The sequence below is a fragment of the Bombyx mandarina genome, chromosome 11, assembly GCF_030267445.1.
Source record: "Bombyx mandarina strain Sakado chromosome 11, ASM3026744v2".
In the NCBI taxonomy this organism is placed as follows: domain Eukaryota; kingdom Metazoa; phylum Arthropoda; class Insecta; order Lepidoptera; family Bombycidae; genus Bombyx; species Bombyx mandarina.
The window spans coordinates 11,022,529-11,044,913 of NC_143218.1; the positions used below are offsets into that span (position 1 = coordinate 11,022,529).

A 22,385-nucleotide genomic window follows, 5' to 3' on the forward strand; every position below is an offset into this window, starting at 1 on the left:
ATTATGCCCAAAAATTCAAATTTATTGTAGGTACAATGACTATCTTCTCCTTCAAACTGAAGACATGATTGCTCCGTGGCAGTATTAGGTACTAGACCGTATGGGCTCAGAATACCGTCAGTAAAAAGTATTTTAAGACAAAAGTATTGCATTAAATAAAGCATGTGTTGTTGCACAGGAGTTCCTTAAGCGGAGTGCATGCCGCGTGACCGTTTATAGTAATTATCGTGTTACGTAAAATGTAAATAAAAGATTGATCGCTTATTTGCTGACTTATTACAACGACTCAGTGACGCTTAAAGGTCATGATTTCAGTCAAAAGAGATCTCCATTCGTGCGGGCTTTTGCCAGTAGAAGCTACTCTTGAATTGGGTTGTTCTGCAAATGATTATTTACCGCAAAAACCAAATAAATACGGTCTTTTTATATCACCGTCGTTCTGAGCGGAACAACATACAACGACAATTATTCACTTGTTCTTGTTTAGGGAACAGACCTCCGGGACTAAGGAAGCTAAATTGCCCTATACCTAAGCTTAACGAAAGCTAGTCGACTCTTAAATATCACTCATCGAAGAAACATTTCAAACTATTCATCGATTAGGCCTGGCTCACGTATTTGATCATCTTAAATTTTTATCAGCATTCATCTGTTCAATTGATTGACTTTCTATTATAGCGGTCTCATACAGAATCATATCGATAGTCTTGATGAACGAGAACGATCAGTAATAAAGCTATTCAGTTATCTTATCTGAGTATCGGTTTTATGTCTGATTCATTTGCAGAGAAACTATTGACTTAAACGTGACACGGATGACCGGACCACGGAGACTGAGCAGCATCACGAAAAACTCACTAAGTCAGTGCTAAAGAAATTTGCAATTTCTCCATACAAATCGGTATTGAGCGCGTCAAGGACTGACACTATCGGTCCAATTATACTCCTAATCCGAGGCCAATCAACCGTGTAGATCGGTGGATTCTCGAATCGCACGGATCGCCGGTCGTGTCGTGAGAACTGTAAGGTACGCTGATACGGCAGGTGGTACCCTCCCCTACGGAGGCTAACTGTTCCACCATCATCAACAGCGCAAGACGAGTGCGGCTCAGCGCAGTCCAGAGTTGAGACCCCGTGAGCGCACCACGCGGCTTTCACGCAGACACGCATTTAATACGCGGCAATATCGGTCGAATTCAAAATAATCAAGCTACGTTTATACTAAGTTAACCCAGTGACTTTGAAGAGTAAAAATTATCAAAGTGTTTTTTTTATTGGATTGTTTCGTTATTTTTCGTTGTTATTTCGATGGGCAGCAATTTACCAAGTTTTTTTGTAGTATACTATTCACTTCAGTAAGGTAATCGGGGCAGATAGGCTTAACGGTTGGCTCCGCACTCGAGTGTGGCAGACCGCAAGCATGACGCGCGCCGGCCACTGCGCTCTCGTGCTTCTTATACTGGTATGTCACTCATCACACGTTATCGTTTATTACTTTATTTACATATCGATAGGAGTGAATAACTCGTTATATTCTATCTATATATATAAAAATGAATTGCTGTTCGTTAGTCTCGCTAAAACTCGAGAACGGCTGGGCCGATTTGGCTAACTTTGGTCTTGAATTACCTGTGGAAGTCCAGAGAAGGTTTAAAAGGTAGTTTTTTTTTTTTTTTATTGCTTAGCTGTGTGGACGAGCTCACAGCCCACCTGATGTTAAGTGGTTACTGGAGCCCATACAACGTAAATGCGCCACACACCTTGAGATATAGTTCTAAGGTCTCAGTATAGTCACAACGGCTGCCCCACCCTTCAAACCGAAACGCATTACTGCTTCACGGCAGAAATAGGCGGGGCGGTGGTACCTACCCGTGCGGACTCACAAGAGGTCCTACCACCAGTAATTACGCAAATAATTTTGTGGGTTTCATTTTTATTACACGATGTTATTCCTTCACCGTGGAAGTCAATCGTGAACATTTGTTGAGTACGTATTTAATTAGAAAAATTGGTACCCGCCTGCGGGATTCGAACACCGGTGCATCGCTTCAACACGAATGCACCGGACGTTTTATCCGTTAGGCCACGACGACCACATATATATGAAAATGCTCGGAATTAAATAAAAATAACAATTTCATTTTTCCTTTGATGTGTCCCCCGTCGGACGGATTCCTTTTGTTTGTTTTAAGTTTATTTTATACAAAAGTTTAGGTCTTTTATTTATCGATTGAGGCACTACGAAGTCTGCCGAGTCAGCGAGATGTATATATTATCTTCGTTTGATATATGAACGACCGCTATTTTAAGTGTTCTTAAAGCAAAGTAATTTGTCAGGTTGGTAATAAAATGAGCATTATTATTAATTCTAACATATGATAATATAGACATTAATTTTTTTTATTTACATAACTAAATGAATTTTTAATTATTTAAAAAGAAATAAAATATTTCTAGAACAATGAACCTAAAACTAAAAACCTTAAAAAAATATAATATAATAACTAAAATATATTATTAAAAGGAGTCCTTTTAGGCAAGATTCCGAAGATACTGGCAGCGTTCCCCCATTGAATAGCTAGACTAATGAAATAAATGAAATACGTTTATCATATCGGTAGTCTATTAGCACTATGCTTCTCTGTTATTCAGTAATTTAGATAGAGATATGTTTTTTTCTTGTTTATCCAGCGATAATATAAATCTATTGGGCATAATTACATATATATATATATACATAATTTTTTTTATTGCTTAGATGGGCGGACGAGCTCACAGCCCACCTAGTGTTAAATGGTTACTGGAGCCCATAGACATTGCACAATATATCTTAAGTTTTGTGAGAAGCTTCAGTTCTCTCGATACATTTCATTTTACAAGTACTTCGACATCTGACTTTTATATAAATATGTATCTATGTATATGTCAAAGTACCTTCAGAACTACAATAAAATTATAAAATTTATTCCTCTTCACTTCATTATATTACTTTTACGTGTGGTAGGACGTATCACAATACGTACGTATCACGATACGGACGTATCACAAGACTAGAAGGTTTACGGCAAAATTAACAAAATTTACTTGTGGTAGGACCTCTTGTGAGTCCGCACGGGTAGGTACCACTACCCTGCCTTTTTCTGCCGTGAAGCAGTAATGCGTTTCGGTTTGAAGGGTGGGGCAGCCGTTGTAACTATACTGAGACCTTAGAACTTATTAATCAAGGTTGGTGGCGCATTTACGTCATAGATGTCCATGGGCTCCTGTAACCACTTAACACCAGGTGGGCTGTGAGCTCATCCACCCATCTAAGTAATAAAAAAAAGACGGCGTGACATTTACCTATTCGATCTCATAATCTGCTTTATCCACAAATTTTATTGAAATTAATGTTTGATAAATAGAAATATATTTTTATTTTTATCGCACAATTTTATTTCTCATTCGTTGATCGTTCATGACAATTGTACGGTACATAATTTGTAACGTCGGTATAATTCTCAACGAATCACTCTACAGCATGGAGCTATTTAAAAAATAATAATTAAGGCTTAAAGCATGACGAGGCCGGTTATCACATTGCAATAAAGATAGGGACTGAGGGCCTACTGGTGATAATCACCATCAGATGGATCAAGAATGGTTTACCTGCTAAAGTAAAAAAAAAAGATTTGAAGATTTTGGCGACAAATTGTGAAATCGTTTCTGGCTGAATATAAACTAAAGTGAATAAATTCACTTAATAATTAATTTAATTATTACGAACACTGTTAGGATAAAGGTAGGAAAAGAACGTATTTTGAAAGTGTATTGCCAGCTCAAAAACATAATTTACTAACCCGGAGAAAAGGAGAAAGTAAATCTGTGAGCCTGTTTTTTAAGTAAAATATTCCGCATCCACGCAATAACGCGAATTTTCAATTTGATTTAATTATTTAAAATGGATTGAGACCAATGATCATTCTGATTACTTACGTGACTGGATTGAGAGCGCTTAGAAAATTAAATTTCACGGTTGGTAGATTTTTGCGAAGATCAAAAAAATCGGACGACACCGACACTCGGTGTAAAATTACGATTCGCGCGCTTTCACAAATCCGCTCGGATCAACATTATTGTTTAACAATAATAATTGTGACCACCTTTTTTCTGGTTTATCTCATTCCGTCAATCCCCAAAGGATTTACTTTTATAAAACGAAAACAATTTTAAATTTTACTACTATACTACTCTATAGATATAAATTTTTGAGGTTAGAATAACACAAGAAATTACACATGATAGATTTGAATGTTACACTAGTGTTCGTTAGAATTTCAAGTACCCACATTTCAACGGTAAATAATATAAAAATTCAACATAGCGAAATCACCGGTCATCGATGTTAACAACTTCCGAAACGAGAACACAAATATACAAATCAGTCTCAGTACAGACTAGAATGGTATTACAGTATTATAATCACTTCATCGACCCGTCAGGTTAATCACCGTTCTATCATCGTTATAATGGGAAAAGACGCAGAACTCGCAGACACGTTCGATCACGTATGTAAGTAGGTACGTATTTAGGAAATTCTACCCTAATCATAACCAGTCACGTACAAAATGAAACTCTTTATTACCGTGCATGAAATTTCACTTTTAGATGACTCACAGTTACGCGTAAAAACATGATATGAAATATTTGTGGTTTTACAAGAAGAGCTTCTTTGATAATTTTATTAATGTTTTAATTCCACGTTATGTTTATTCTCAAAATAATATATAACTAATTATTATAAAATTGCATTAAATTCAATTAAAATATAGTTTTTTACGAAACTATATAGATACGCATGAACGATATGGCATCATTTAAAATTTAGTGTGCACGTCTTATTATATGTATTAAAACTTTGTTATAAAATTATTAAAAATCACTTAATTTATTAAAAATTATAAATAGTACATATTGGCGTTGATAACTATTATTTATTATTATTTAATCGATGCTTTGTAATTGTATTCAATAAAATAGATGTAAGTTTATTAGCTAGAAATAAGTTATAACGGACTTAGCGTTTTTTTTAACAAATTAAAAAACATCCGATTTAACCTACATTTCTACAGTGCAATGAAAAACGAGAAAGGTCATGTACAACATATTTTTTGAAAAAAACTAAAAGCAAGTCAATTAATACACGACGTGTGTTTGATTATAATCTTTTTTGTTATCAGCTGTGACCATTTTTGAACTTCAAGAACTGGATTTTGTAGCACGTTCGCGTCGCGATCCGTGTCAAAATCCTTATATGAAATTTTTTAACTTTTTTTTCATGCTGACTTTCACTGTTTGTTACTTATTTCAGTGTGGTAAATCAACCTATATGGAACATTGACGTATTAAAAAAACTGTATTAAAATTTTTATATATCAATGATATGGAAGCAATAGATCCGAAAGCACTAGTATGGTTAGTTGTTCTCTTGCTTGATTATTTTTATTTTGTTGGCTTAGATGGTATTATTCATTGATTTGGCGCTACTTAATAGGTTCGTACCACCATTAATCTATTTTCGCCGCAAGGTAATTACTTTTTTTGCTACAAAACTACGATAGTGATCGCTCTTAATTCGTTTAAAACTAGGTAGCTTAGAGTGTCAAATTGAGCGCCGTCGTTTTGATTTTCGTCAGGTAAAAAGCTGCAAAATTATAATTTGCGTAATTACTGGTGGTAGGACTTCTTGTGAGTTCGCACGGGTAGGTACCACAACCCTGCCTATTTCTGTTGTGAAGCAATAATGCGTTTCGGTTTGACAGGTTGGGCAGCCGTTGTAATTACCTATATATTGAGGCCTTAGAGCTCATATCTGAAGGTGGGTGGCCGCATTTACGTTGTAGATATAAGCTCCGGCTATAAGGCATGGTAAAGATACCTGATTTATTTGACGATGGCAGTACAATCACAAATACAATCACACCTGAGCAAAAAAAAAAAAGCAGCCGTACTGAACACCAAAAATCTTACAAATACTGATTGATTGCGACCAAATCTAAGGCCGGATCCTGTATTATAATATCAACCATTGCACCAATGTTAGTTATTGCTATACTCTTGTAGGTATATACGCTTTTGCTACATTAAAAGAAGCAATTAAGGTTTGTTGTGATCACGGTCGTTGAGGCGTAACGTCACGCCTCAACTTCATTACATAACACACAATGTCCAATAAAAAAAAATTGTACAGAGTACGTGACTATTACATATTAATTACGTATAAATTACGTGTAAATTTTATGCAGAACTAACAATTATTGTAACGGCGATCTTGTACACGCACCTTGTGCATTGATTGTTTTTAATTTATTTGAATGCGGGATATAATTTGTGAACTTGAATTTTTCGTATTCATTCTTTTTATAGTAGCTGTAGAGATAGTTCGCGAAAGGATAAGCGTAGACAATTTTCTTTTTGTTGCTATAGACAGACGATACTATTGTCGGTAGCGATGCCAGGGATAAAACCAAAACGTTGCCTATTAAATGTAAAATCTAACACATTTGTAATTTTTGGAGATTACCATTTTTAAACAATTGTCCAATTTTGTCTATATTACAACGATATTCGGTGAACAGGTTTGTATGTAAAATGTAATCTAAATGTAAATGTAAACTAAACCTAAATATAATCTTGGAAATGTAACGAAAACCATACACACGACTTCCGCTACTTTGAAGATATTGTTTAATTCTTAAATTGATTATGAACCGATAACGTTTTTGCCAGTTGAATGAATTTATATTCGATTCCAACGAACATATTACATACAAAATGTCACACTCTTCCTGTGTTGTGTAATCTTGTCCAACGCTTCACTATTAATATTACAGATTATTTCGTGGGAAACAAACCGACTGCGGGTCAACTGAACTGCCGAGACTAATCTTTGAATGAAGGAAGTGTAAATTTAAAATAATATGTAGCAACGCGTATTTATAATAGTAACGTAACGCAAAATTCTTAGGGGAATTTAATTTTTGGAAAATAAAACATTTACAAACCTAGGTGATACTTTAGTGAATTTATTACTACAATTTTAGACCTATGATATCACATACAGCCTCAAACTAATCACATTAGTCATTGTTTACAATTATCAATAGGTGAATTGATAAAGCTATATCGATTTATTATAGATAATCGATTTTCAGTAATCATTCGGCATCACGGTTGAGTGTTAGCTCTGTTAGCGGCAGAGGCAACACCACGTGCCCACGTCACCCATTCACGAAAACCATAAATAATCGTTTAATCGTTGTGAGACAACGTAACCTGATATCATTCTAAGAACCGTTTCATTAAAATGCAGAACCAATTCGGTTTTTCGTCTAAGCAACATCTCTTCACGCCCAATAACCAAAGCAGCACCGTTTACAGTAACCGTTTGACCGTCAGTACGTTTTGCATGCAATCAAACGTTGTGATATAAGATTGTCTATCGTTGTACGATTTCCGTTCGCTTAACGGTTTAAATATTACAAATCATCAAAATAAAAATACAGTTACACTTGGTTGTGTTTTACGAAATCTTATATGGAACCCAATTTAAAAAAAAAAAGATGTGGGTGTCGTGGGACGCCGGATAGGAACGAAGTTCCTTATTATAAAAATATTAATTTTAAGTTCTATTCGAGGTATAAAGAAAATAAAACTGGAGGTTTCGCAATAACCCACGGTCGTTCGGTAACGTGCGAACTTATTGTGGTACACTTCATTCACGGTTGTTTGCATAAGAGTTAGACTAGTATTGCGCAAACGAGCGCTCTGAGATCGTTGTCAATGAATGATAAAAAATATGTTATTTTTTGTACGTTATTACAAAGCTAAGTCGTACACTGTGTGCATTACTAATAAAAATCTTACGTTACGGACGTTTTTCCCGGTTACGGTACCCCTCCGCGTCGTCCCATAAGGAAATCCGTTCCAAAAATTACCCTTAACCCTTTGACTGCCATTTAGGTCACCGGTGCCCTACGTGGCGCACTGAAGTAATTATGTTGGTTTCTTCTACTAAGCGCCTGGATTGCCTTGTCTAACTTTGCCTTCCTTTGGTTTTAAATTATGTTTTAGTCTTTTAGGAAATCGACGTAATTACTTCAGTGCGTCACATAGGGCACCGGTGACCTACATAGCAATCAAAGGTAATTAAAACTTTTATACTAAATAGCTTATTGCGCGCACGAGCTTGCGAAAACTGTATAATATTCGAATTATGGGAAATAAGACAATGACAATATCTTATTGCGGGAAATTAAACCGTAAAGTGGTTTTATTTAAGTCTACGGCGAAAACCGAAGAAATTATCGAAATAATCTTTGTCCCATGTTTGTTTTAAAGCAAAAAGTTGAAAGAAAGCCGCCGGAATTAATCAACAGAAGAGCTTGGCTGGGAGGTGTTAATGCATCCGCCGTATAGTCCTGACTTTGCATCTTCAGACAGTGTCAGACTAACATCACTAGAGGACTGCCAAAACCAATTGTCGCGGTATTTTGATCAGAAGCCCCAAAATTTCTATAGAAATGGGATCATGTCCCTACCTACAAAATGGCAAAAAGTTATCGAACAATACTACTACATACTTTAGTTAAATGTAAATAAACTATATTAAAAAATGTTGTGAATTTTCTTAAAAAATGCGAAGAAACTTTTTCGCCAACCCATTACATAAGTCCTTGGCTGGTAACCAAACGCGTAATTTTACGTTTTTCAAATCGATTTCCGAAAATTTTTAGTAATCTTCCAAATTGCTCGTTCAATAATCACGGGTGATTCGTTAAAAGACCAGATTTGTGTCGATTTTGTAGTATAGAAGAACCGTGCTACTTTCATTCGTCAGTATTACGGAGAGCTCACGTTCGAGACTCGAATTAGTGGCGTGGAACTTTTTATTTTTCAAACCGCAAATCGTCGAGATTTCGTTGATTAAACATCAACTTTTCTTTTCACCTAAAACCAATTCTAGAGTAGTGAGTTATACAAATGTTCGTTAAATCATTTCTACATATGTTTTAAAAAATTTCATTCCGATATTATTGTTTTTTTTTTATGTTTCCAGTCGTTTTCTTGAACATGGCCTTTTGATTATTGATTAATTAAACTACTTTCTCATTACTGTTATGCATTATGATTAATATAACAAAATCAAAACTACTGTCAGAAGCCAGTGTATGCCTTTTTATCAAATTTCATACATTAATACATTTTTTTACTTTAATTATAGTGGATTTATTTTTAGCCTTATGAGTTTATTTTTCTTAATTAATAATTTAATATACGTGTGAGTAACACGGATATTTTTTATTCTGAATAACGGTCTCAGCTGAGGCAAAGTATAACATTGCATTTTCCAGCTAAAAGATTTACTTGTGCCGTTATGTGCATCACAAATTACCAGACGGCTTACTACCGTTTATTACCGATTTATTTTTATATTTAGGTATAGTAATTTTCGATTCGATATATTTACCGATTTATTACCGAGGGTACATAAAATCATAGCCCAGCGCACACGATGTCGTATTTATTAAAGACGTACTCGGTGCTGCCGAAGTTTGTCAAATACCATAATAAAACGTATCTTATGTGTTAATCCGGGCTCTAATAATCTTTGTGAGAAATTTCATTAATATTCGATCACCTATTTTTACGTGCTTAATATATATGTCTAGCGATGGCCATTACAGAACAGAAGATATTTGACAAACGCCTGAAGCGCAGTAACGACAATTCCGGTAAAGTAAAATTTGAACTGTCGCATGTCGTCGGCCTACCGAGTAATTTGATGGTGAAAAGTCTTCCCTTTGTCCAGTTATCCAAACATCCAAACATATGTACAAACATTCACATGTGATAATCACTACACAGTATAAAACAAAGTCGCTGTCTCTGTCCCTATATGCCTATGTATGCTTAAATCTTTAAAACTACGCAACGGATTTTCATGCGGTTTTTTTTAATAGATAGAGTGATTGAAGAGGAAGGTTTATATGTATAATAACATCCATTAAATAGTGAAGAAATCAATCATAAATTACAGTTTCCGAAACGAAGCGAGGGCGGGTCGCTAGTAGTCTTATAAGCTTTAGCTTAACTAGATTAAACGGCAACACGTGACTCTCTTCTGATAGGATTTGGCAGAATTATGACCGATGCCAATTAGAACATTCCTCACTATTCTACTTCTGTTTTCTTCAACCCGTGTTCACCCAATTCTGAGTATAGGTCTCTTCACATGCACTCCATTCCCTTTGGTCTCTTGCCTTTCGCACCCGCGTTTCGTACTACTCTACTTACTTATAGCTTATCATAGCTTTAGCTTTACTTATTTGAATACCAGCCAAATTAGTCTAATTACTTTGATACTAAAACTTACCTACAGTACTAATAAATTATCTACGTAATAAATTATGTACCTACTACGACATCACGTGATAAATGATTATGTAATAATATAATTTGAAAGTATAATCTGCAACATTTTTTTGGTTAATGTTTTCTTAACGAATACTTAATATATTATGCAGGTATATAATTTACGTTTAAGTAGACAAATTAGTAGACATTCGCCGTTTTGGACTAATTTACACAGCTATTGTTGGTTTTTCATTAAACACGGTAAACCTTTTAGCTTGTTATTCGGTATTGTTTGAAGCAACACGATTTTTATCTTACCGTAAATGAGTCGACTAGTATCAAAGCCGGCAATGTGACTTGTGGATAATTATTGGTAAATCAGAAAAACGAATTATTGACTTTGTATTCCATTGGCAGTCACAAAACTCTTCTGAACGACATCTTAGATAAATAACAGGTTAAGTAATTAACCTTTATTTAATGCAGGTTTTGAACCGTATTCTTTGAAGGAGACGATTATATTCAAATCAATCTGTATTGAAATATCAATAAATTTTTTTTGTCCAAATGCACAGATTGCCACCTTTGATAATAGACGACTCAAATAATGAACGCAGGTCTTTCAAACTAGACGATACATGTCTACTATTAGCTTTGTGTCCGCAGCTTCGCTCGTGTGGACTATACCTCATAGACGAAAGCGGAGACCCGTGCTTATTTATGGGATGAAAGTAATCCTATATTATTTTCAAAGGCTCCAACAAACTCCACAAGAATTTCATCAAAATCAATAATTCTGTTCTGGGTGTGTAAACGTTACCAACAAGCAATTGCTTTGGTATTGATTAGGTATTGGTTCAATAGGAATAATGATTTGTATTTGATCTGTTGTCAAAATTGTTTCTGGTAACAAGTCAAAAATAAACAGCTAAAGAGTCCATTGAACTACTTACTCAATACTGTATTACATTGTAATTTACGTTTTAATTAATTACCTGATTTTTTTCATTCGACTGAATCAAACTTTACTGTTGCAGACTCAGACAGCGCTCGGTCAAGATTACGATGGTAAGTTCTTTCTTTTGTTTAATTCGATACTTAGTGTGTATTTAATCTACAAAAAAGTAATGTAACTTGTATATTAACGGTGTTATAATGTCAAATGATTATCATCTATGAAGTAATAAAATTACGTTCCTCTGAATGAGTACGAATGGGAAAACAAAACATACAAAATATGTATATAAATTTGCGCATTAACCACAAAATTTACCACACCATACTGTATATGCGTGTAGACCCAGATATTTTTATGATAAGTAAGGCAGATCATAATCTGTCTCTCTCTCAACTTCTTTTTATGTTTGTCCCTTATGCGTTCCTAAGCCATTCGTCCGAATGTGATAGAACTTTACCGGATAAACGTGACCGGTGTATGGTGTCCTAAAAGCACCGAGAGTGGATCAGGAGGATCCCACAGGTGTGCTGATGGCGGCGGCTTTGCGTTGGCCTGTGTCCTGGGTCGAAATTGTAGCTTGAGGTGAGCATGAGGGTTATCGTGGCGTATCACTTTCTCGAAGAAACATCTGACGCTGTCTTCCTGCCGCTGTATTACCTTGTCTGTTATACCAGTTGTTTACGTTTTTGAATAAACAAGCTCCAATGAATCGAAGTACCGTGCAAAATTGGAATAAGGCTTTCATACGAACATTAAATTTTATTCTCAAGCCTTCTTGTTTTGTTCGAATTAAACTGTTTGTTTTGCGGGTCAGCTCGGTGTTCTTTTTTTTAAATACGCAATGAAAACTGGGCCACATTATTGTTCTTGCAATCTAACCGTTTGATCGGAGATCTTTTACCCAGTCGTGTTTCCCGTTAGTATTCTCTAATTGGTACCGTTTAGTGTTACTAATTAATTTGCTACTTAGTTAACCAGACGTGACTCAGCTTATTACATTAATTTAATCTTCTGCCATTGTGACGTTGGTATGTGTCTGTCGTACTTACAAATTGCTATTTGTGGTTGATCAAATACATTTCTGTAGACCTTTATTGTTGTAGATGAGAAATACCTACACTCGCAGCTTTTTTATTTCTACCTTATTACCAGTAACCTCTACGGGGTATTCTGTTTTAACCGAACTGATAGGTGAACTCTCGGAGCTCAGCTTGAGAGACTTGCCCTAGCCCTAGCAAGAACAATGTTACCACTGGATCGGAATGGGATCGAATCAGAATGGATCGGAATGAAGCTCAATGGGCTGTGTCTTTAAGTAAAATTGTACGTTGGACTCATCGATGAGTTCCAGGTGAATGACTCTCAGCATTCTTCTTGGAACATGCATCAGTGAGGCAGCAGCATAGATGATGTAGAGTAGACTATCAAGAGGTCCGACTGGTAGTTATTAGTTCCCGAATCCATCACAATGGGTCTTATTAGAGGGCTCAAAGTCGCTCAAAGAGCTATGCTTGGAGTTTTCCTTAGCGATCGAATCAGAAACTACGGCTTCGCAGGTAATTATAGTAACCAACACAGCGCAATGGATTGGTGTAGGTTGAAGTGAGAATGGGTAGAACACATTTCTCGTGGAACAACTGACCGCGGGGTGCGAAAAGTTCTGAAATGACAAAACGTGGCCAGATTTAACAAGTTTCTATAAAATAATAAGCCGTTCAGAAACATGTGTTAAATGTAACTATGACAAACTATTATTCTATAGTAACAAACGTCGATTTTGATACAGATCTTCTTATCTTTGCCACGTACCATCCGGCTATGGAATGAGCTCCCCTCCACGGTGTTTCCCGAGCGCTATGACGTGTCCTTCTTCAAACGAGGCTTGTGAAGAGTATTAAGCGGTAGGCAGCGGCTTGGCTCTGCCCCTGGCATTGCTGAAGTCCATGGGCGACGGTAACCACTCACCATCAGGTGGGCCGTCTGCTCGTCTGCCTACAAGGGCAATAAAAAAAAACTTTTTTCTTACGCTTCACAGTAACCGACATACAGTGTACATTTTCGACGGGAGGCTCCGGGCTTCGTGACTCCGTGAGTGCCCTCCTGAGAAAGCCGGAGGGCTTCAGAGGCGCGCCCTTGTTTGCGGACGACCGCGCGACTGACCCGGTCGCAGACCCCGTCTGTCAGATCCGACCAGAGGCGGAAGATGCGACGGGCCTGTTATATCGGCTCAAAATCACCGATTTCTCACGGTGCGGCGTTTTAAAACGAAACGTAAGTTTTCATAAAATAATGTTTCTATTTGTGGAAAGTACAAAAAATTATCTTGACTTGTTGAGTTTATAATGCATTTTGTTTATTTTTATGTGACACTAGCTGTAGCTCGTCCGCTTCGCTGGGCATTTAAAATTAACATTATTATTTCTCACCCCCACAAAACTTCTCATCATAAAAGCCCTCGCAACTGGTGTAGGGAGTCCAACACTCATATAAGTATTAGCCTATCCATTAAGTACATGTATTTACTACATGAATACCAAGTTTCAAGTCAATCGGATGCATGGTTCAGTAGTTATAACGGAACATCCGTAAAAACCACTGTAGATTAGTATAGATATTAAGGTTTACAAACATTTCAAACACATACAAAGACTTATAATACACTGATATTGAAATTTTATTATATAATATTGAACAGTACTGTATTTTGGTAATTAAGTATATATTAAAATAACAATATTTAATTTAAAAGAAGTTAATCTAAAAATATATATATAAATGAATTGCTGCTCGTTAGTTTTTTTTTTATTGCTTCGATGGGTGGACGAGCTCACAGCCCACATGGTGTTAAGTGGTTACTGGAGCCCATGGACATCTACAACGTAAATGCGCCACCCACCTTGAGATATAAGTTCTAAAATCTCAGTATTGGTCTTATGCAAATTATATATTATTTTATAACATTGAAAAATATGTTTTGCATTATATGATATTATTATGTATATGTATACTCTAAATTTTTTTCTTTTTGTTTTCGTCTGTAATAATTGGTGAACTTATAGATAGCCTAGACATCATGTCCGCCACTGTACTCTCTGTACATACGTAGCGTTGAATAAATAAATAAATGAAAACGCCGAGAGATTTCCGTCGTTTCATCTATAATATGTAAAATCATAAACGGACTTTACTGATGCCGTGTCATTGTCGTATAATAACCAGTGCCGTTACTAACCGTACGAAATGTAAGGTGTACAGTCGGCGAAGAAAGTCATACTTAAGTATTATTTACCGACAACTGCTGAGGCCGGTATAGTATTCACGTAAACACACAAATATTGATGTCAACATTGATGTACACTTCATTTGACATTTAGGTATGTGTGTTACGTAACCGTACTTACACATCGATTTGATACCGCGGTTTTTCATTCAAGTACTTCTTATTATTTGAGTAGTTTTTATTTTTTTAATGCTACCTTCATTGATTGAGACTTGAGGTCTGTAAGGCGGTAAGAAACCATACTGTTTCAAAAAAAAAAACATTTTAAATATTACTACACTGAATATTATATTCAAAACATAACTACAATATAACTAATAGCTTTGAACTAAGTCAAATGACATTAACCGACAGAATATACCTAAGAAACACTTTTTATATTTGGGTGAAATATTCAAACAAAGAATCCAAAAATAACTTATCTACGAAATAGAAATGGTAATAAGGAAGATGCAAATATAAATTAACGTTAGGAAAAATACTGCGTGATGAGGTCACCACAGGAAAACGAGATCGTAATTAGAAATTAATGGTAAGAGTGATACAAACACATATTAAATTTTTACACACATTTAAGAATAACAATATCGATTAATAGGAATATTAAATATGATAGTACTGGTGGTAGGACCTCTTGTGAGTCCGCACGGGTAGGTAACACCACCCTGCCTATTTCTGCCGTGAAGCAGTAATGCGTTTCGGTTTGAAGGGCGGGGCAGCCGTTGTAACTATAGTGAGACCTTAGAACTCATATTTCAAGATGGGTGGCGGCATTTACGTTGTAGATGTCTATGGGCTCCGGTGACCATTTAACACCAGACCGACTGTGAGCTCATCCATCCAACAACTATTCAATCTTATACCTTTAAACGAGCAATTCTTGTATACATATATATATAATCTGAATCTCGGAAACGGCTCCACCGGTTTTCATAAAATTTAGTATACAGAGGATTTCGGGGGCGATAAATCGATCTAGCTACGATTTATTTTCAGAAAATGTTATTTTATTCGTGTTTTCATTAATCAACTCTTCCCGACATCTATTGGCGAATAATAATACTATTTTTCTTAATTGAGGGCAACTAACCGCTTTAAAGAAACAACAAGATGGCGTTATCAAAAAAAAAAACGAGCAAAGCTCGATCATCATCTAGTAAAAAAACTAAACAAAAAACTGAATCGGCATGTTGGTTTATTTTAATGAAGATTAGAGGTTTCCGCTCTTCAGCTGTAGACGTCAGCTATGTTAACGATGGATTTGTTAGAAGAAATACAGGACACACACGACACCGATGGCATTTTTTGTTACTGGTGCTCGGTACATAGTGTCGAATCTAATTGTACAACAGTATTTATTCAGTGTGTAGGCGACTAGTACCTAAGTCCCCTTGCTCTTAGCTGCAAATCCCAGTAGTTTCAATTGACTATGTATTTATTACCCGGTAAATTGGTTTATAGCTTAATAAGCAACAACGTATTTTAACTAACAAACAAAATCGTTCGGTATATTTTTGAAAATAGGTAAATTATTTTCTGAAAGAACTCTTCATAAGTATTATATTGCTGCGTTTTTTTATTGCCCTTGTAGGCAGACGAGCATATCGTCTCCCTCATGGTAAATGTTTACCGTCACTCATGGACCTCAGTAATCCTAGGGGCAGAGCCAAGCCGCTGCATACCTTTAAGCACTATCCATAAGAATATTTTTGATGTCAAAGTCGTTATTATATCTGCCAGGGCTTCGTGCACGTCCGGGTATGGTTCCCGCAGTTCCCCGGAGTGGTGATGCAGTCCGATCAAGAGTTGATCATCATGTGCAAGCCCCCCGAGCCAACAATTATTGAAAATAAAGCTGCAGGCTTTGCTGGGAGTTTGTGAGTATTCAATGAAATATTTCATCATGACAATAAAATATATTCGAGCTTTTTTATTTCTCGGAATTTCCTAAATTTAAATTAATACAAATATGTAGTTCGCAAAAAATTATATCAACTTCAAAAAAACAAAATAAGAACTTCATCAATGTATGTAGTCGAAGTCTAATAAATATGCCTTATTAAGGATAACTCAAAACCTAATAGTCACATCTATTATGCATTAAAATAAAGACACCGATCAAAAACAAAAATCTTCTGAGGTTGGCACATAGAAAAATCAATCGAACTAATTAACTCCTTTCATTGAAGTCAACTAAAAATAATATTAGTAATAATATTAAACCCTACTGGAAAAGCCTTTAAGCAATACAAACACGATATTGCCTTCATGTCTCAAGTTGTAGCGGATTTGTGGGGAAGCAAATTCGGAGCCGAAATTTCTTCATATTTATACACCTAGAAACTTTTAGATCCACAGAACCAATTCAACGTATAATATGCACAAATCATAAAGTTACAATTTGATTAAAGAATAAAACTGTCACTAATACGATTGTGTACTATATAGGTTACCGAATTGTAGAGGTGTGTTGCGGTGACACAGTTCAAACAGCCAACTGGCGACAATGTTTAAACCCGCGACTGGTCTCAATACAAAAATACGATATCGAAATTTGAAATTGTGATGTATCCAACTTGGGATTTTGAAGTTGGAGACATCACAATTGTGATTTCTTTTTTTACATTATTCCAAAGTTACGAATCAATTTTATGTGTAGTCAGTCCTGAGACATTGGAATACAATAATGAAGAACTTTGACATGCTTTCAGTCCCCACGGTGCCCGTGTGTCCGGCGTGGTCGAGGAGACGCCAGGACGTCTTGAATACGAAGTAGCTCTGTACAAGGAAGCACCGCCTGTCACAAGACATTCTAATCATTCGGTTGACTTGCCTGTCGATCAGGTAACGGGTGTATGTTACACTTTCAAATATAATTCAACCGCTTAGGGCTTTGTGGTGCAGCCTGAATGTCTAGATGCATGCTCCGGCGGATTTGATTGCTACATTAATGATTTTTTTTAATTAATATAAATTCCGCAATTATTTTATAACTTGCAACCCTATGATTTACAAAGTTTGCTTTTCAATTATTTAACCTTCAACGTTTTCGCTTTTAAGATTTCCTACATTAAAAGCATGTGGCCTAGTTTTATGAATTGTGCATTTTGTTTGTGCTGATTTTTTAATTAGTTCATTGCAAATACATTTTTTTTACTACCAAAAAAAAACAGGCTGTTCCAATCGGCACGAAGCTTCAACTACGCGCACGGATTAATCCCGACTCAGCGTGGCGGCACATCAAACTGCTGGAGGTGGCCGTGTCTCCTGACCCTGACAGACCTCACGCACCCGGATCCGTTTTGCTCGTTAAAGACGGGTACGTGCCATTGACATGATAAAAAAACCGAACCATTCCCACGAATCAAAATAGCAATAAAAAAGTCAGAGTTCAAGACTAGAGTTTTTAGTAGAAATTCGTATAAAAATCATGGTGTCTTTGCTTATACAATAAACATCCGTAATATTCAATATTCCACATTTAACAATAGATAGCTTGTCTGCCTATTGTTAATAACGTCACTGAAGCCCATGGACATCACAACGGGAACATCGCCCTCAGACAAATGGCGGAAGGTCGATTTTTTTATGGCAACATTGTCATCGCTTTCCTTTTTTTCTTGAGATAACCACCTATTATGAAGCTTAAGAATAATAGGGCTCCGTTATGTTTTTGACATCCACGTATTATGATAGTATTTTTAATGGCTACCATGATGGCAGCCATGGTTTTCTTAATGCACTTCAAACTATTTTAAAACACAATAATTGTCGATTAAGCAATCTCAAAATTTTTCAAGTCTCTGATGACGTTTTTTTATTTATTTAAAATCTATGACAATGTATACGAAACATATTTGTTGTTATTCGCGAAATAGATGCCGCAATCGGGATTTCGCTTCGATAATCCCGCATCAACCAGCGCGCTACCGGGAGCGACATAATGAAGTATTCTTGGACTTTGAAGCTTTCCTGCTGGCTTCTATGAAGGAGCGCTCAACTTTATGGATACACTCGCAGATAAAAGCCTGCATGGACGCCGCAGACTGCCAACCAGACTATTGCCTCGACCTATTTGAACCATCAGGTTTCGTACATGGTATTTTCTTTAATGGGCTACTAGTATTAAATAATCATAACAAATCCGTGGACCCCTACCAAATTTCAAGTTTGTTAATAATAAACTTGAATAGTAAATTTACCTAACTTAGACGGTTTTTTATGAGTGATTGCGGCAACACTGCCATTATTTATTTAACATTTTTTTCTAACCATAAACATAGACAGTAAACGGTTATATTTGGATAAGTAATGGGTAAAGGTTGGGACTATCAAAAATATCATTGAAATATTTCCTAGAAGGTACCTTATGAAGAGCACGTATAAAATACCTTATAAATAAATCACAAAAAAAGAAGAAAGCAACATAGACACTTAATTATGAATATTTAAAATGTCAATCAAACAAAATAGTGATACCAACTCAAGCTAACATTTAGATAATGCACTTATATGCAAATTACTTACTATCTTTAGAACATACCTAATGTCATTCCGACTAATGAATTTAATAAGATTTACCGTTCGGAGAAGTATGCCAATAATGTAAAGATGTTATAAAATAAACCACTAACGATCACATACGAAATTGTAGTTTTTACCGGCGCCTATGAATTTCGGCGGCGCGAGGGAATGTGGGAGGCGACTGCTAGTTGCCATGCCGTAATATTGCGCGAAATATGAACATGAAAATACAACAAGAATTTCTGCATAATTTACTGGATGTTTTTTTGGTTACAAGTTTTTTTCGTTTCGTATTTGCTTTTAATTCATTCTCGTTTTGGCACAGGGAACGCCTTTGAAATTTGCATTTCATCGAACCATTGAATGCAAAATTCTAATAATCACTTTAAAATCATGAGCTCGCCTGATTATTATTATTATTAAAAAAACGAATACCTACTTTCAGGCCACGGAAGGAAAAGAAGATCACTGCCGGAAACGCATAACGCTACACACGCAGCGCTAGTCAACGACAACTCGACAACGCCCTTCACGAGATTCAAGGAGAATCTAGAATACACAGTGGTCATGCCCGGAGAACTCTTTCATAGGACCCCTGTTGAAGCCACCTGTGCCACTTCGATGATGGTCGCCGTAGCACTTGGTGCACTGCTTTTCATGTCTGCATTACTAGTAAGTTGCGCGGCATAAATCGCGGCAAGAAATTATTTATCACCATGGTTTTAACCGTACTCTGGTAGACAATTGTTTTTAAACTACACAGACTTTCTCCTAAGTGTTCTGCGGCTACCGGAATCCTTGGACAATGTAACTAATTATAGTTATAGGTATTAACCAAAGAGAACATAATACGCTTTACAATCAATAATTACACAAATTCATAAAATTTTATATTTGTCATTATTTTATTACAACACACGACATTTCTTTTCGTTGAAGCTATCAGTGAAAACAATTATACTAACAATTACAAAAATAGTATACGACACAGAGGTCGATGACAGTTACTCAAATAAAACGATTTTAAACGCTAATAGGTTATGGGCATATTTAATGGGATAAAGTAGAAAATTTTATTTTTATATTTTACAGATGTGTTACTTAGCCACAAAATTAAATTCTACTTTATTGAAGAACAACAACCTTCAATCGCCAACCGGTAAAGGATTTGAACAGATTTTAAGGGAGCTGGCACACCATTCCTTACCGGATACGGGTTATACAGGACGGCCTACTGTACAATAGTGATAATTAATTTAATTAATTAATTAAAATATAATACCTATTTTATTACGAAATTATAACAGATACTATTTTAGAATGAGCAAAAACTTAAAAGAAAAAAAACATGACTATTGTTATTAATTTGCCTAATTGACACGTTGACTTTTTTTAATATACTCTTTGTATTGACTAATTAACTAATTCGAAAAGACACACAAATTGATTCATTCGCTCTACATTTATCTGCTTAAATATAGGTATTATAGAAAAAGCTCACGAATTTAATGTTATTTAAGTCCATTAGATTTACAAGGTATTTAGATAATATTAATTTATTTAAATTAATCTACTTAGAAATAATTAAATAAGTGAACTAGATTATAATTTTAGAAGAACTAAACGTTTTAAGTTGTAACTTATGACTGAAAAATAAAATTGCAGTTTTGTTTGAGCTTTAAGCAACTCCAATACTTTTTCAGTCATGACTGTCGAGGATTATAAGAAATAGCAGGAAATATTAAAATAATTTATTTGTTTTGGGGATATGAAATAAAATCCTAATAAATTATACAACATTTTTAATGTTTTAATGTTTGATAAAAATTGAATTAAGCTGTGAGATATTACACACCACTGTCCGCTGTAATAGCAGCCCCATTTCTTTTAAATTAATACGTATATTATCTATGGCCCTGACCATAGTACGTAATGACTAGGTATTCGAAATATATGGGAAGTCAAATTGAAAGAAAAACTTCGAGTTTTTTATAAATGTTCAAACATTTGAGGCATGTAAGGTTGGATAGATACCTATGTAATATTATTAATAAAAAAATAACAACCGAGCTCGCTTTGTCCTTTCCCTCTCTCCGGTCGATTCTATTTTCTAACTCTCACTCTTTCTAAATTGTATCTTCTCTCTAGCCCTAATCTTTCGCGAGTTAAAGTTTACTCTCAACGCGCCTAAAGAAGTTTCACTTCAATAAATTATCTAATTTAATATTAATTAAAAATAATGTTTAGGGCATTATCTCTCCTTTTTTATTGTCATTTTAATATTTCTGATATTTAAAATACTTACCTACCAGTTTCGTTTACCAGTCACAGGCATTTAAATATTGTGCCAAGTGGTGAACTGAGTCGTAAAAGTAATTTTAATTATTTCTAATGGCTCCTCTTCACAATCGGCCATGATGGGCCAACAAATGATCGTCCATCATCGCCGCCATGATCGGGCAACTCTCCACACAAGCGTGAACGTTCATTTACTGACTGTCTACTGATATGTTAAGACGTCTAGGTATCGATGATGGAAATCGAGGAGATCACAGCTGCGGCCAATGATGTTATAGTAAATGTTATAGTATATGTCTTTTTACTATAACATCATTGGCTGCGGCAATATTTTTAGTTAGTTCATATAGTCATTTAGTTAATGTGCGCGAAAAAGGAATCGTGAAAACTTTTTTTTATTGCCTTTGTAGACAAACGAGCATACGGCCCAGACCTGATGGTGAGTGGTTACTGTCACCCATGGACTTCAGCTATGCTAGGAACAGAGCCAAGCCGCTGCCTACCGATAACGATAAACAAGATGGAGGAAGAGAAGGTGGTGGGTGGTGGCTATCAATCAGAACAAAACAAGGTCCACGCAACCATACACACTCGAGACAACTACATCCTGACTAATCGGCGATGGTGTGGACGCTCACACAATCATGGGCCATCGTTCCTTTGATCTACCGACACAACGCCGATTGCGCACGATCATGCGCGATGATGGCCGATCACACACATTTATGCCCTCTACACTATCGTGAGTTTCTATAATCGCCCATCATGGCCGATTGTGAAGAGGAGCCATAAAACTCGTGAAAACGGAAGAAAATATTTAATTAGCATTTACCATAAATATGTATATATAAATCTCTAATCTGTATAATCTGGAAGGAATTTTGCCACAGTAGCGCTATTTTAGTCCCTGGATTTTAGCAATATCACTGA

The 22,385-nt window shown here is 35.7% G+C and overlaps 1 protein-coding gene across 4 annotated transcripts; it reads left to right on the forward strand.

Annotated features, from left to right (window-relative positions):
- Window positions 1-1,099: 1,099 nt before the first annotated feature.
- Window positions 1,100-20,532, forward strand: LOC114241573 (uncharacterized). Of its 4 annotated transcripts, none has more exons than XM_028172435.2 (9): window positions 1,100-1,462; window positions 11,433-11,463; window positions 13,389-13,624; window positions 16,374-16,510; window positions 17,345-17,486; window positions 17,807-17,952; window positions 18,512-18,732; window positions 19,603-19,829; window positions 20,250-20,532. In XM_028172435.2, exons 1-9 carry the CDS (start codon window positions 1,421-1,423, stop codon window positions 20,400-20,402), a joined length of 1,335 nt encoding a protein of 444 aa, XP_028028236.2. In that variant the 5' UTR covers window positions 1,100-1,420; the 3' UTR covers window positions 20,403-20,532. The 4 variants fall into 4 exon arrangements, with proteins under 4 accessions (XP_028028236.2, XP_089587079.1, XP_089587078.1 ...); XM_089730953.1 differs by having other exon boundaries at window positions 18,512-18,720; window positions 20,250-20,531; XM_089730952.1 differs by having other exon boundaries at window positions 17,345-17,477; window positions 20,250-20,531.
- The last annotated feature ends 1,853 nt before the right edge of the window (window positions 20,533-22,385 follow it).

Bases quoted from the DNA above. Each gene is read 5' to 3' on its own strand.
- LOC114241573 (XM_028172435.2), top strand. From the start codon at position 1,421: ATGACGCGCGCCGGCCACTGCGCTCTCGTGCTTCTTATACTG. The intron at 16,511-17,344 runs GTGAGTATTCAA...ACATGCTTTCAG, and splicing joins GCAGGCTTTGCTGGGAGTTT to TCCCCACGGTGCCCGTGTGT. The intron at 19,830-20,249 runs GTAAGTTGCGCG...TATATTTTACAG, and splicing joins TTTTCATGTCTGCATTACTA to ATGTGTTACTTAGCCACAAA.